General features: G+C 40.1%; 1 protein-coding gene across 11 annotated transcripts in view; it reads left to right on the top strand.

Annotated features, from left to right (window-relative positions):
• The window catches only part of PDE1C (phosphodiesterase 1C), a 411,928-nt gene that overhangs the window by 328,922 nt on the left and 66,163 nt on the right, over positions 1-16,843 (top strand). For all 11 annotated transcript variants that reach the window (XR_011139751.1, XM_068935844.1, XM_068935837.1 and 8 more), the window contains 3 exons: positions 430-605; positions 5,040-5,339; positions 8,618-8,692. Coding sequence is in view for 10 of the 11 variants with exons in the window: in XM_068935844.1 (XP_068791945.1) it covers positions 430-605; positions 5,040-5,339; positions 8,618-8,692 (551 nt within the window). In the remaining variant the exon portion in view is untranslated. The remainder of the gene's footprint in view (positions 1-429; positions 606-5,039; positions 5,340-8,617; positions 8,693-16,843) is intronic.

The raw sequence follows: 16,843 nt of genomic DNA, 5'->3' as shown, positions 1-16,843 counted from the left end.
TGGCCTCAGAAGCAGTCCTGCGCGTAATGGCTCCCCTTGGTGAATTTTAGGAGGCTCCTCATTTGACATATTGGCTTTCTGGAAATGTCTGACTCTCCACTTAATATTTAGGTGGTGAAGATGTGCAGCAAAGATAATCTAGGCAACTGATTTTTTTTCTTGGGGACTGAGGACACCTACAAATCAGCAGGGAAAGGCTTTCCTTTGTTTCTCACACTGGCTCAGCTTGTTGTGTTTTAACATCAATTGCCCTGCTGCAGGAGAGGGGAAGGATGAGGGATTCAAGCTTAGCTATGTATTTTTGCAATTAGCAATTTTGCTAATTGACTCTGTTCAGTTATCTAGATTTATAGTTGCTACTACTTTTTAATCTGGATTTGGGCATATGGTATACTGGTTCCTGCTATGTTGTGTGATCTTGTTTCCCAGTCTAAACAGCATTAGTCCCTCAGAAGTTAAAAGATCAAGTGTCAAGAGCACTGGGTCAGAAGGAAGTGCCTCACTCAACTGCTCCATACTCACTGTGGACTTCAAATGTTTTAAAGCCACCTGGACTGAGGTGGTACAGCAGAATCGGGAGAAATGGAAAGCGCAAGCCACCAAAGGTAACAGCGAGGCTTCTTAATGAAAGAATAAAAAAATCTTTTGACCTCTTCTTCTTCAAGCTCTTCTTCAATGAAATTCTTCTCCAAGTAAGCACTATTAGTTTGAAAGAATCTACTTTTCGAGGTCAACAACCTACACTGAATTCAGAGGCAGGAATACTGTCACTCATCTGTGCCTTATTCTCTTGTATGTGGTGTAAGCGCATGTGATGAAAGAGATGTGGACAATAGGAGGAAAAAAAGAGGAAATTGTAAGGGAGGTCCCTTAAAGTCATGTGTCAGACTTAGGGTGGGGCAAAAATAGCTGGAAAAGCATATTTAGAAAGCAGTTATCAATAGAAAGAGGTATGAATGACAGTTCGAGGAGAAGGACAGAGTACTGTGGATTCACTGCTGGATTTGATTTGCAGTGATAGCTTGGGTGATGAATTACAAAGTACACTGCATTTGCTCATGATGTCATGAATTTGAGAGGGACTGCAAATATTTCAGAAGAATGTAGAGACTATGTTGGTTGCAAGTTGACCGGGGTGAATATTGTCATACTATTGCCAAAAAAAAAAAAAGAAAAAATCAAAACAAGCAGAATAAGACTGCAAGGTGTAAGCAGAAGCATTGCTCCTAAGACACCTGGCATTCTTCCCTTCTTTTCAGCATTAGTAAGGGCCCTGCATGAGCCCAGTTTTGGACGCTGTGGTTCAGGAATGATGTGGAACAGTTGTAGACTGTACAGAGCAAAGTCAAGCAAATTGTAAGGTATCTCAAAAATTAGTAACTTCTTTTTCCTGAAGAAGAGACAACTGAGGAGATGGAAAGCAGTTTGTAGAATTCTGCTGCTTCTGCAAAATAAGGGATCTTTTTAATTTTATTTTTTAATATCTCTGGTTGTTAAAACAAGAAATGATTGGCAGATGATTATAATGTGGTAATTGGTTAGATGATGGCAAATCACTGTTATTGGAGATCTTTAGGAACAAATGAGAGAAACATATATTGAGAACGACTTAGGTATAATTGCCCTGCTTTCAGGTTTGCCTCAGTTGCCCTGAGGTCTCCTCAAACCCTAGAGTGATTTAGATGGGTTTTGGAACCAAATAAGAAGAAATGTATCTTTGATTTATTTTCCTTTGTGAAACTGTTTGTGATACAATGTTTCCTCCGAGCTGAATGCGTGTTCCTCAATTCCTTATTTAACGTAGTTATATTTTACATTAATGGAAGAAGTTTGATTTGAATGCGTTATGTGGCCTCAGCTTCAGAGCTGATGCAAGATTTGGCTTAGCTCTTCTATTTTCCAGAGTAGATTGTTCCTCTCCAGTTGCAAGGCCTGTGTGTAGGTGCAGGAAGCCAACATTATTAATCAAATTAAATTTTCTTTGGGATTAAAACTTGACATTGAGGAAAAGCCTTTCTATGTATTCCAGGAAAATAAAAACAAAAACACGACACAAAATCTGTTTATTTGCCAGGGTTTTTTTTGGATTCTTTTTAGGTTTTTAATTGGTATTTACTAACTCATGTGTTCTTTTTGGATCGAACAAATGAAAGCTAGCCAAACAGGCAGAGTGTTTAACTTGGTCAGCATCAGTATATGCGTATTGAGTGAATGAAGCCAATATAGTTAACTATTTTCAAGGATTTCAATACATGTACCTTATGTACTTGCTTATCTACTAGGGATCTACTAGATAAAAATCCTATATGCAAGAGAGACCTATGGGGAAATGAATAATGCATATCTTACATTTCACTTAAAACAAATATATAGAGTAGACCATACCATATTCTGGATATTTAACTTTCAAATGTGCTTTGCACCCATTTTCGGTGACTGCTTTGCATAAAGATTTTTTTCTAAATGTGCACGTGTAAATGTCAAGTTGTAATTCAAGTAGATGTGTGCACATTACTTAATGCTGATAATGGTAATATGTATTGATAAAATATTTCATACCCATTCTTTACAGAGTATCCCTACAATAAGTGTTCAGTTATTACTACTTTAGCTGGAGAGGAAAGTGTTTTATTTTTAAGTACCTCATAAAAAAATCCTTCTAGCAGCTCATGAGGGTCTAAAGAAGAATCCTTTTATCCTGAAAGATTTATGCAAACAAAAGACTCAGCATACATTTATATGGGCTAGGGGCTAAGGAGCTGTTTTTGGACCCTGGTGCCCAGGAGTCAAAAGCCTCCTTGCTGCTGTCTTATCCCTGACTTGCAGCAATCTCTGCACCTCCCTCCATCTGTCCAGCCTAGCTTGGCCATATGCAGTGGGGCCCGCCACTCAGTAGGAGTTTAAATTGCCGACCCCGTCAAACCGGTGTCTTTGTAATGCAGCAAGACGCTCCAATGGTGAAAGTAAGAATTACTATTAAAAGACAGGTAAGGCAGCTAACCGTTGTTCAGCAACAAATAGCATCTGGGAATCAGAGGGGAAAGTAAACCATCTATTATTGTTGTTATTATTTAATTTATGTTGTTAGTATTCTTATTCAAGAGTTTATGGAATACCGTCCTCCCTTTGGTAAGGGCATTGTCCCTAGAAGCATCAGTGTGTTGTTTATATCCCGAGTGTGGTATTTACGGAAAATGTCTTGGAAAGTGTGGGCTAAGTAAGTGAGTTTATTACTGAGCTCTTTTTGCTTAAAGGATCATCATTAAATAGCTACAAATTAAAAGCCGGAATAAACATACACCCTGATGTGCAAAGCACCGTGTAGAGTAAAGTATTTTCTGACACTACTTTTGACAACAGGCACTCATCCAATAGTACTGTAAGAAACCGCAGTCTCCGGAGCTGAATCTCTCTCCTGTGGTTCAGGTGCAAAACGTAGCAATCTTTTTTCAGATCCCCAAATGAGAGGAAGCCTTCTGTATACCATAAGTCTTCAGGCAAAATATCAACATGCATAGCTGAGCTGTCTATGGACGCTACCACAGATTTCAGGAATGATTAATAAAGTGAGGAAGGCTCGTATCTAATTTAATTATATTTTCATGTGAGCCATAATTTATTCATTTAAAAATTAATTAAATTTAGTTAGCTGCTGGCAAGGAAATACAGATTGGTATAAAGATGGCTTTCTCCCTTTCTCTTTTGTTTGCCATTGGTAGATTTTCCTCAAAATTGGTTGTGATTCACTCATTAGAAGTATTTGGGAAGATACTTAGGAGTTCTTTTGTAATTTTTATTCCCTGGCTGAGACCATGGTTGTGTAAGACACAAAACATCTTCGCTGTAGGTGTCAAGAATGCTTCAGCGGAACTGAAGCAGGCTTCATTCAGTATTTTGTAGAGTCTACTCATCTGCCTCTACAGTCTCTAAGACACAAGGAGATGCTTGTATATTTGTGATTCCTGTCCCAGGCTCCAAACTGAGAGTGTGCTGGGCTACTCAGCTGCATTTGCGGTGTAGCTCCTTATTCATCAGGGGAAAGGGAGAGAAATCTGTGGTGGCTCTGCCTAGAGCCTGTGCACCCTGGTGGGGTTTATCAGCTCGAGCGTGGCACTGCAGGACCGTGGCTTTACGCGACTTCCCCACGCAGCGCAGGAACCTGCACAGAGCCGCTGGGGCTGTGCTACCTGCACCCAAGCTAGAAACGTAGCGGTCTCAACACTTGGGGCCTAAGTAATTTGCAGCCTGCGTTATAGTTGAGTGTTTTCTGTGGCATCGGGACGCAAGGTTTGGACAGGAACAAGAGCGGTATTTTAAATGGAGGAAATTGGCTTCTCTGTGGATTTATTTTTTTCTGAATGACCACATTTTGAGATGCTGCTGCTGTTTAACATTCACATCTCACTTTATTCCTTCGCATGTTTGTGCGTGACTGTAGGATGCTTTGGGATAGAAGGGCAGGTAATGGCAGCGATATATGAGTCTGCTAAGAAAGGACAGAGTTACAAAGAAAGGATAATAGTAAGTGCAAAGGAAAAGATCGGGAAGCTAGCATTGGAAGATACCTGGAACCAGGGAGACAAAGTGGATTTTCAAAGAACCAAGCGTTTTTAAATGCTTAAAGTTACAAGGTGCAGTATGAGATAAACTAAATTTGGTGTGACAGGTTCTTGAACGTCGGGAATGAAACTACCTTCCCCGCTCCTAAAGCCTTACGTAGCTAATATTTCTTTTTAATTTGACTTTTAAAATTTTGGAGGAACTGCATCTGCAAAGGTGGACCTTACATGGTAAAAATGGACGTGCACATAATATACAGTTACGTCAATATGAAATATTATTTTTAGAAATCTTTCTTAAATGTTCTTCTGTGCTCTTTTTCCCTTGCCAAGTCAATTTCTACATGTATCTAAGTAAAAGTTGTTTGCATGTAAAAGACTGAAGTAGATTTAGATGCATGCGTTGTATCATTCCTGTCAAATTTACTGATAATCGTGATTTCTTTTCTCATTTTGCTTCTCTCTTTGCTGAGGATGCAGAAGAAAAAGCTAAGAAAGAAGCAGAGGAAAATGCTCATCAAGGAACAGAGGAAAAGAAGACAGAAGAAAAAGATGAGAAGAACCCAGCAGAAGATGCAGCAGCAGCAAAGACAGAAAATAGCAAAGAAGCAAACGCTGAGGAAAACAAAAGTGCAGATTCCAGTACGAATCATGCAAATGGGACTCGGCAAATTGGGGTGAACAAACATGAAGCTTCTCAAGGGAAAAATGCATCTAGAACAGATAAGGGAACAGACTCTCATCAAGCAATGGGAGAAGAGAAACAACACGTCCGGAATGGTAAGTTCTGTACTTCCACTGAAAGGTCAATCCAGCCCTAAAATCAGTATCCGACCTCAGCGATGGGGGTGCCTGAACAAAAGAGGTCCTGATTCCAGAGCCTTTTCCTGGAAGCTGGTATAGCCACCTCCCAGTGAGAACTGGAAACTCCCAGTAGTAAGTCCCCAGCAGTGTTCACTTTTGGAGGAAAAGACGGAACGATTTTTGTCATGAAAATGAAGCAGTCCAGTATGATCCACACTTAAAAGCTGCAATAAGTTGCTATTTCTCTTGCTCTCTTTTTTATTAGGGGAAACATGAGCCTTTTGGGGAGAATTTTTAGCAGAAATTTCATTCCAGTTTTAACTTGCTCTAGAACTGAGCTAAAATAAAAGTCACATTTTGTACATGAGAAAGGTGGAAAAATATTGGAAAGTTGTGTGTCACATTAAAAAAAATTCTTAGATATGTGAGAACAGATCAGTTGTCTCTTGGCCATGTTCTTGTCTTTCCCTTCCCACCTCCAGCTCTTTTAAGCCATTACCAAAAAATAGCAGTGTAGCCCCCTGTGACTTCTCCCAAACTTGGCAATTTTCAGCCAGGCCCAAACTGCAAAAAACTCAGACTCACAGGCGTCCTTTTATGAAAAGTCTGAATGAACATACGGGCCTATAGTATGTCCTGAGAGAGTTACAAAATTCAGGCCAAGGTCAGTAAAGTAATTGTAGCTGTCAGCGAGTCACTGGGAACATCCAGCCTTGAAAGTACAAGGCTCAGGTTTTCGGTTTAGACAGCAGCAGAGGCAGGAGTTCTGTTTGAAACATTGCTGATATATTTTCCATGTATTTAACTTGCCTGCAGGGCTTTCCCACAGCTAGATATTGCTTTGCTGTTAATTTTTTAGATTGGAAAGACTATGGGGTGCCATGCTGTCATTTTCTGTCACGTATGGGATGTTTCTTCAGACAGCGTTACATAGGTGAATGGGAACAAGCCCCCGGGAAGACAAAAAGGTTAGGGACATGTGAAATTCCAGTCAGATTGCACCAGATTTTGCTTTCCAAATCTTCTCTTTTATGTGCTTCTAACAATACAAGGGTTAAGTGTGCTTTAGTGCTTTTTGACAGTTCCTTTTTTTTTTTTTTTTTTTGCAATGTCTCTCTGCTGCAGGTATCAAAAATGCTTTGAAAGGAACTATAATGATTTCTGAAAATTAGTGTCTTCCTCAGGAAAAGAAATCCTGCTCTTTAATTTATTGGAAAAGGCCTTTATGAGGTACAATCACTGCAAGGTCTTTGGAGACTGATGAAATGTAACATTCATATCTGAGTTCACTGCAGCTTCCTTTACGCCTATATGTTAATATCTTATCGTAAAATATTTGCCTTATTATCTCTCTGCCTTTGTAATCCCTTTCAAAAAGATCGTTATGATCATCGTTCTGCTCTGCTGCTGGCAGTATGGCATGGTAGATATTACAATATTCAAGTGTCCTATTCATAATAAGTTATATTCAATGACAGTTCAGAAATTGTTTCATCGGAGGAGTTTGAAATCTCTCTCAGTCATGGCCCACGTGCCTTCTCAGAGGGGTCAAGCTATGAAATAACATACTTGTGGGTGTTCATCATCTCTGCCTGCACACACTTAGGGTCAAGCAAATTCTTTATACAGTCAAATAAAATATTATTAGCGTATCATTCTTACCAGCTGTATGATGGCAGAAGGAATGTGAGAAGACTTTTGTGCTTTGCTAGATACCTTTTTATTTCGTTTGTTGAAGGTGGTGTCCTTCCTCATACCTCTGGCCATAGCGCACTTTCTGAAGGAGCCAGAGTCAGTAGCAATGTGATCAGCTGAGAAGGTAGCTGGCTGTCCTGTGTCCTCTTGCTTTCATTTTTCTCTCACCCACATAGGGAGCTTAATAAGAAAAATATGAAAGTTTTGGCTGTAAATGAAAACTGGACAGGACATGTTTTTCCATCACGTTAAATATTTAGAGACTTCCAAGCCATTCGTCTTTTACACTATGATGAAACTTAATTAGGGGAGAGAGAAAGATCAATCTTCTGACATCCAAGAATAACAAGTATCCCAGCGGTTAGGGCACAATGTGGAAGAGGGAAACCTTATTTCACTCCAGTTTCTTTCTTGAGCTATTCCGAAAGGAAATATCCATTGGCCATGACCATCTGGAAGGCAAGTCAGATCCTGTATAACACATTGATACGAAAATCCTGATCCTAAGGCCACGAGGTAGCCATAGTAACAAAAATGGCAATGTAGCTGGAATAAGCATCACTTTGGTATGGCCATGTAATGCACTTCTCATTTAGAAAATTCTGAAGTTATGTTCGTCATAGCTCTTTCATGTTGAAAAGTGGGTCCCACTTTCAAAGCAGTGGATTCAGGAGGGAAAGGAGGGCCGCCTGCTCCCATCTGTGCAGGCTCTTGTTGCTGCTCTGGGCATCTAAAGGGAAGAGACCTTCTCTGCTGCTGCTGCAGCTGAATGAGCCCCATTCTATTAGAACTCTCCCTTAAAGTTATTTTTTATTTAACATTATATTTAGCAAGAAACCATTCTCATTCAGGGAGGTCTAGGAAGGTCTGCTGTGCTCCAGTGTATGACTAATACCTGGTAATAGCGGACAGAAGTTGAGAATGACTCTGAACCTTCCTGTCTTCATGAAATACACCCAAGCTCCAGTTGCTGTTTTCATTCTACATCAAATATTGCTCTGCCTTGCTTTCCTGATTTGCTATAGAGACTTTAAAAATGGTACTCAGTGCTAGGATGCTCGACTGTTCTCCGAGACCATCATCAAGGGACTAACCAAAATGAGTCCGTGGATAAGGAAGGCTGGTAAGAGAAAGTGAGACAAAATTATATAGCACTGTTTGGGACATCTAAGGTCGTTCTCTATTAGAAAGAGCTATGATGGAATCTTGGAGCGTCTTACTCAGTCCTCTGAAAGCATAGATGTTTCAGAGATTCATTTTGAAACAAAGGTTGTGCTCCACATTTTTAATTTCCTACACATCGCTAGAGGAAGTATGAGCTTGCATGTGCACTTAAAGAGGTATTAACAATTAGAATAAATTTTAAACTAGATTGCAAAGCTTGATTTTTTTGTAGATTTTTTTCTATAATAATGCATAAATCCCAGTTCTCTGTGAATTCATATATTTTCTCCTAAGGAACACGTCTTTCTGATGTTCTGATCTGATTGGGTTACAGGCATTAGTAAACTACTCTTTGCATTGAAATGCTTATATTATTTCTTACTGCTTTTCTCTAGGTGAATTTAAGGAAGACAATAAGTCAGACAAAAAAGATCAGTCTAGTGTGAGGAATGAATCAAAGAAAAGAGATGGTAAGGACTTAATTTTATTGCATTTTTTTCACCCATTTCTATATGCAATCTACTGTTTTCTAGAAAGCCATAGTTTGTTCTAAAAGGAAAAAAAATGCAGTAACCAGAAGGAAACTTAACAAAAGTAGCCATCAACCTTGAAAAAAACCATTGGGGTGGTCTTGGGGAAAATCTTCTCTTTCACTTAATGCCCAGCAACAGTTTGTTGTTCTGTTGGTAAGCCATCTTCCTTACCCATCAATTTTTGTGCAGTGCGTGCAAGAAAAATCTTGGATTATTAAAGTTGCTGCTTAGGAAATGAAGATTTATGAGGTTCTATCCTTCCGACTTCCTTTGGCCCAAATTCTGCTCTCTACTAGGACAGACTGCATGGGGGATGCACAAAACAAAGCTAAGACAAACCCTGTACAAGATTCCCCTGCTTTTTATGGTCGCATGTTATACTATGACACAAAGCTTTCTTGGATTAATCGTCTAAGTGGTAGTTTGCCAAGCGCTGTGGAACCACAGGTGTGGGAACAAGCACGAGCGAGCACGTCAGTGCAGAGGCTGCATTGAGGACAGTATAGAAAAGGGATATGTCTGCAATAATCCCAAGTCGGAGAACAGTTCCTTGGGCATCTGGGAATAATTTTGAACAGCCCTGAGCCTATTGTAAAGGTCCACGGATGTTTTAGTAGCCGCAGCAAAGTGGAAAAACAGCTATAAGGTCTATGACACGTTTGTTCTTTTGCACCCCCTCAGCCATGCACCACGGGGTCTGAGATAGTAACGGACCCCACATTGCTGCAGGAGTGATTGCCTACATGAAGGATAGCAATATAAATGGAAACGTGTGAGAGCTAACATTTTCTTTGTGTGTGTGTGTGCGTGTCTCAGTTAAATCCACTGAAACATAGCTATTGATAAACATAGCTAGTACAGTACTTGCGTTTGATGGTCAGGAAAGACAACCTCATTGTTAAGTACTGCAGCTTAAAATGATAGCGTGTGTTCTAGTTTATTGTTCCCTTTTAAGAAGTTACTTAGTATTCCTATTGCTCTAGCAATGTGATAAATAAGAAGAAAATGGGATGCCCCGACAAAGAATGTCGAACAGTTAATCCAGAAGCATATATTAATTTCAGACACATAAGTATGCACTTAGCCCTCTTAGCAAGGATTGTTTAGGAAGATATAGTTATTCTGTTAGAAGGTCATATTGTTTACACACTTGAGAAGGTTCTGTCAGGAAAACAGTCTCGAACAAGTACCGTCCATGACTCTTTCTGCAGTCATGCTATTAATTACGCACAAATATTCAGAGAGCAGTGTGAATCTCCAGATGTTCATGGATGTGTGCACTGGTGTATATAGCTATAATGGGCCCAAAAGGATTAATGGGCAGAACAGCTAGTTTCCCAGCTGCAGTGAGTGATGGCTTAGCAGCGGCTGTATCGGAAAGCAGCAGCTCTGGCAGGATGAGGTGGATGCAGGGAGATTGGGGCTCTCCTGGGAAGGCTTAGGAGCAGCAGCCCTGCCAAGAGAATAGTCCCAGAAACCCCTAAATTTGAGGATGAGGTTACATTTGAAAGCCTGGATCCTTTCAGGAAGCCTTTTAGGCTTTCCTTTCAGGAAGGGTAGGGGGCAGCAATTTAGTCCAGCTGGAGGACTGAGAGAGAGATGTTTCATGACGACTTGAACTGTGAGAGAGTAAATTTGTCTCTTTAAGACTTGCTAGTGTTTGTGTGCTGTTAGTTGTTTAATGCCTGTTTGTTCTCCTGCAAGAAAGCGTTCTGCTCATCCCCTTAGGGAAAAGACCGATACCATGGGACAGGTTGATTACTGTGAATAAGCAACTGTAAGCACTTGAGGACAATTTGTAGGCTGAATGTTTTTCATTCAGGCGCTGTAGAGAAGGATTATAGTTAATGATCTCATTGACAGAAATCAGGAGAAAAATTGTGAATGATGTGCCATGGAAAGGAAAGATCTATGTTTGGCACTTTTGTTTTGACAAATTCTGTGCAACCTGTTCTATCCATTACTCACGCTAGAATAAATCTCCTTACCAGCCGTGTGAGGGAGGCAGAGAAGGGAACATTAGCCATGGATAATACATGGCTGTTTGCAGAGTACCAAAATATTTACTTGAACATATGCTTTCTCACGTGCTGGTACACAATCTTTCATGCCCTGGAGAAAAAGAGAAAGGCAGAGAGTTAGAAAGATGAAAGTTATGGTTGTATTGTACTCACCTGTTAGTGTGTCAAACTCAACCTGGGCCTCTGCAGCATCAGGGCTGGTACTTGGGTTTTACAGCCCCTGCTGAGTCTGCAGCTGAGGTGTATTCACATTAAACAGGTGCATATTTATGTAGATTTACCAACCAGGTCCTACAAGAGCTATGGGTTTTTCTCCACCACCCACTAGTGCTAGCTAGAGCCCTGCACCCTTCTGTGTCATATGCTGCAGTGCAGGTCAGACTGTGCCCACACCTGCTACCCTGCCCCTGCTGCACAGGCGTCCTTCAAGGAGAGAGAAAAGCTGAAGAGTATATGATGCTGCTGAGATTTGCACGCATCTCACTCTTGCACAGGGAATAATCCTGTTGAGCTAGCTCTGCAGAGTGGGCTCAAGGTATGTAGAATTATGCACATGCATAAATAAATCTTTGTAGGATCCAAGTCCAACGTGGTTTTTGAGCACGTACAAACGAAGGCTATTGTAGCATCTTGTTATTGGAATATATACATGCCAAAATGTCTCTAATGCATTTGTCCTCCTGCTATGTGGGAAGCCAAGTAGCCAGGCTCACATGGGATAGCTATCACCTGTGGACGCAGAGACATTGAACAAGTTTGTGCTCTAGTCACAGGTATGACACGTAGCTTCTGTGTCTGAGTTACTTTTAGGCTCCCTACAGGTAGGTGAGTAGACATGCCTCCTAGGAGTAGAGCACAGACTGTCTGAGGCACCAGGAAATTACGTACACGTTTAGCCAGAGCTTTCTACAACTTTGTCTGTACCAAAGCCAACTACTTTAAAGCTAGTTTGAGGATGCCTACGTAAGCTGCAGTCATGCCTTAGATTTCAGTATTAACTGCTTCAAAAATCCTATGCTAGTCGTCTCCTAAATATAGGCTAGTTTTCTTCTCATTTTAATCTAATCTTCAAATAGCTGCTTTGAGTAGATCTTGGGCAAATATGTGAATGCTTTTATCTGTGGAGCAGGCATTTTTGTTATTCAGTAATGTGTGTATCTTCAATTCCAATAAAAGAGATACGGGGCTGCCATTTCCCGTATAAAGATGCAGTCCTATTGGAGACAACATGAGCACAAGTAGTCCGTCAAATGTTTCCTGTCAGATAGAACGCTGTTAAACCATTTTGGAAAACCTGATTTTCGCATGTGAAGTAGTTGCTTTTCAATACTTTGAATGGAAAATTGTAAGTAGTCATCACACGGAAGTAAGTTTTTTTTTGTGTTCACAAACTTTCTTTTTGCGTTCTTTTTCTGCTCACATGACAAAGCTGTCAATAAATGAGGAAATTTTTTTCCACCCTTCCACCTTCACATGTTATCTATACCTCCTCTTCGTTTTTTCCTACTGGGAAAAGATTCTACGCTGTTAATAAAAAGTTTTCAGTGCAACGCTTCATTCCAGGGGCCAAGGTGCAGTTTTTTCTGTAGGAATTACAGAAAATTAGAAGGATGCTTTTATGTTAGTCTTGGGGATCTAAGCAAGTTCACAGTTATATTACAGAAATATAGTGGGTATTTGCACTCTTTGTTTGACTGCTAGTACCTACAAAGAAATCAGTGTGCCTTGGGTATGTGTGATGAGCAATGCTCCCACCTCGTGGTCATATCGTAACCGTGCGTTTTGATAGGTGATATTTCAAGAATATGTTCCTCTACCCAGAGCAACAGAAAATAGTATGATATGTAGTCTTGTAAATAAGCAGAATCTGTATGAGTGTGCATAACAGGCTTTCTAGGTATTGAGGCCTTTATCTTTCTGTGTTTTGATTTTCTTGAGCTTTACTGTTGCTTACCAGTAGCTAAAAGACTACATCTTCCATACACTGACCATGCCTTTGGCCTTAATTTTTCTTGGCAATCATTCCTTGATCAGCATGCGCACAATTCCCTCATTAGAAAGTTATAGTGCAGGGATTTCATTTCGTTCTGCTCCAACTGTCCCCCAAAATTAAGTATTTGTGGTGACAGATTAGCTGGCACAGAGTATTGTTATCTGAGAATGCCTTTGCTGAAGGAGCATTTTTTTTTTTGTAGGGATTTGTAATGGTGGTGTGATGGAGCCATGATGATGCCTCCACATTTATCCCAGATATACTTGAATTAACAAGATTCTTCCTTAGCTTCGTTTAGGGCGAATGTAGCTTTTCACAAAGCTTTTCAGCAATTTAAGAATTGTCAGTATCTGCAGCCTACTGCAGGTGCGGTTTTCAGCAGAGCATTTTATATATCAATCTAGCCAAGACCAATAAGGAGCAGTGAACACTAAGTAGCCTACTTCTTGTGACAAAATTCGGCTCATGTTAGTTGCATAATGGCAGTGTTATTTGAAATAAGATCATTCAGTATGGTAAGAAGGGTAAATGTCAGATCATATAAATAATGTGCTGTCTCTATTTCCATTCCAAAAGATAGGCTCATTTCTGCATGATTTTCAGAAGCAAAAAACCTGTTTCATTTTAGGTTCATAAGGCAGATGCACTGGATATCTCCTTCCTGCTAGACAGTACTCTTGATAGTGTATGTCAGAATCCAGCAGCGGTGGCAAATTGGAATTGCAAGAGTCTAAGAATATTTCTAAAGAGAATTTCCTTGCATTTCTTATTTCTTTTATAGCCGATTATTTTAATTACATTAGAAGTTATTGCCCTAAGGTAGAAATCGGAATGCATTGTACTGACACCTTCTAAAAAGCTTCCTTGAAAGCATGAGGACATATTACTATGCAGAAACCATACTTCACCAAAACTTATTTCTGCTGAACAACTGCTCCATAATAGCGCAATACGGAATAACTAGGGGGTAGTAACCTTCTGTGCTTTTTAAAATCCTTTGTGTGCTTTTTAACAAAAACATGACTGTGTTTTATTTAGCAAGTGGCACCTAAGGCAAGCTGGAATTTGCATAGCGAGATGTATTTTGGAAGGTCTTATGCAGTTTTATTATCAAATAGAGGATAAACATTGGGATGTGATTTTTTTGAAACTCAACACAAAATACATTGTTAGTATCCTGATCTCAGGAGTATTAAGGCACCATGGTGCACATGCTTTATGAGAATATGGGGAATATACAGAAAGGTACCTTGTATACAAGTATGCATATGGTTTTACAACTTTCTCATTCTGTGTGTGAGTGTGTGTGTGTATGTGTGTGTAAATCTCAGGAAAAGCACTTGGTTTTCCTTTGGGACTCTTATATTTCTCTGTTTTTAGCCTGCTTTCCGGGATCGTCTAGTTCAGGCCATGCCAGGCAGTTAGAATGTCCTTAAGATGTTTGATTGCTTTTGACTTCTGTTTCGCTTGAAGTCACAGAGTGTGGATATGTGACAATTTTAATAATTGGGAGTAGCATTTTTCTTGATTTCGGATTTGAGTGGATATTTGGAATATTCATTCCAATTGCATGGTGAAAAAAAAAAAACTTTAAGTAGTTAACTTTACACAGAGCATTTTCAGGTTACCTTTTGTGATGTGGACGTAGTTCTGCTCAGAGATAGCACGTGGCTGCATTGCTCCTCAGGGATAATGTCTACCGCCCTAGAGCCGCAGCAGGAATGTATAACAGTCCCTTTGGGAATTCCTCCTTGATTTTGTATCGTCAGCCAGTTTATTGTGCCTGTCAGGGGACCGAGCCTGACCTTGTGCTTGTTATAGACCATTCTTACGGGCTTAGCCCTTCTTAGCCACCTTACAACGCTTTGCATACCATAACGGTGTATAAAAGGTCTTTGCTTCTGTAAGAGGAAGGTCCCCTCTTGCTCACTCCCTCCATGAGCCTGTGTTCAGTCCAGTGGCAGTCAAGCTTCCTTTTTCCCTGGTAGCCCCAGGGAAACAAGAAAACAAAGAAACAAGATTATTTCTGAAGGCAATGACTGAAGGGACAGAACAATTTGAAATGGGCTCCTGAAGAGAGGTTGGTAGCCTTTAGCCTTCTCCTTGTCTCTTCCCCATGGAACAATTAGTTTCCAATTTAGGCATCCCAATCATAGTTATTTGATCAAACAGGGGCTCTGACGAGGTAGCTTAAGTAGGAGCCCGAGGAAAGGCAAAACCCAGCAGTCAAACATGTGGGAATCCAAATGTAAAGTCTGTACTGTCCAAAGTACTTGAATTGTACTGTCCGAGAAGTTTTGCTCTGAAGTGATGTTTCTATTTTACATTTTAGCCAGCTTTAAGTAAACGGTAAAAAGGAAAAGTTTTATCTGAGTCAGATGAGAAGCACAGCCTGATCTTTAATTCCTTCTCCCCTCCCCCGACACCTCCCAAAAAAGAACTGTCTCTCAACAATTAGTTTTTTGTTTGGTTTTTGTTTTTTTGCCATGAGAGAATGAAAGCAATTACTTGTGCCTGACCCAGAGCCAAGCATTATTCCAGTTTTTCAGTTTAGTCACTCAGTCAAAGAAGCTATTATTTACCCAGTGCTAATTACAAAATTCTGACTCATATCTTTTGCTGAAAACTTTTGCTGGCCTTGATTATTATCCTTCTGGCTATGGTGGCTCCTGCCTCTTGTGCCTTGGAAAGTACTGAGGTTTTCGTTTCCAGCCATGACAGAGCAGCTTTTTATGAAAACCATGATCCAGCTTTTACCACGAACGGGGTCAGACCTTTTCATTATGTTTGATTATCAAATATAAAATGCGCTTTTGCACTTAACTGCTGTAGGTTGCTTTGCATAGTGAATGTAACTTTTCTTTTCCTATGTACTTTACTCAGGAAACTCGAGCATTTTTGGTGTAACTAAACTTTTACCAATTCATCCGTTTTATTTTCTCTGCTGTTACGAATTTCCATAATGTGCGGTAATCATAGAATATATAATAGAACAAAACTAATCTCTCTTCCATCCCTGAAGTGATTTCAGGTCATGTGTAATACAAGCTGTCAAACAAACATAAAGCTCAAGATCAGTGTGAACAGGACTAGAAATTGTTTGAAGTCATGAATGATTTAGGGATAATTATGTGCCAAAGCTTGAAAATCAGAATACCTTCTATGCTAATACCATTTTTCCCCCAGCAAAATGAATGTTAAGCACTTGGGTCATCTGCTAAATTAGAACGATGGTTATTTCAATTCAGTTACAAAACAAGCATTCAGAATATTTTTTCCCAACAGTGTTTGTTCTTGTTTTCCCTTGCTTGAAACAGGACCCAGGCACCTTGAGTAATGTTCTGTTTTCTTGGGAGAAGATAATCTCTCTAATATTTCCCATCCATTAAAAAGGCAGAGATGGAAATGAATTAACTTATAACATGTATTTCTTCTTCGTTTCATTGATCTTCTGAACTTTATTCCTTAGGCCTCGTTTGTCTCTGATGCAACAGAAGCAAGAGAATAGCATAAATATGCACAATTTATTTCTTCAGTCTTAATTATCTTTAAAAAGGCTTTCCACATGGCTTTTTAATATGAGAATAAATCATCCAGTGGTGAGAACTGAGCACTGAAATTTTGGACGACTTCACTCTGTTCTGAGCCCTGAATCCTTACCTGAGTGTCTTTAGCCGCCCTTTTCGAGAGGGAACACCTACAACTGAGCACATTTTGGCATGCAGGGGAGATGAGAAGTACCCAGACTTTTTGGAAAAAACTTACAAAATTAAGGGGTCACTCCTGCAAGGTGCTGAGTGAGTCAACAAAGGAATTGCACGTGTGGCAGTATCCCATGGAAATCATTTAGCCCTCGCTCATGCTAGCTGCAAATACTTCCACCATGTATAGTATTGGGGCTAACCCCCCCCCCCCCTTTTGGATTACAGATTACATGAGACCAGTTTACTCAGACTGTCACTCCCTCATTGTGCCCTGCCTCAATAGTAATCGTGGTATGACATTGCTGTACAACAATTTGTCATTTCAGTTGTCATTTCAGCCAGTGCCTGGATGGGGGAAGCAGCCTTTGGA

Source organism: Struthio camelus, chromosome 2, assembly GCF_040807025.1.
Source record: "Struthio camelus isolate bStrCam1 chromosome 2, bStrCam1.hap1, whole genome shotgun sequence".
Classification (NCBI taxonomy): Eukaryota; Metazoa; Chordata; class Aves; order Struthioniformes; family Struthionidae; genus Struthio; species Struthio camelus.
The sequence above is the reverse complement of the archived record's forward strand: the minus strand, read 5'-3'. Positions and strand labels throughout refer to the sequence as shown.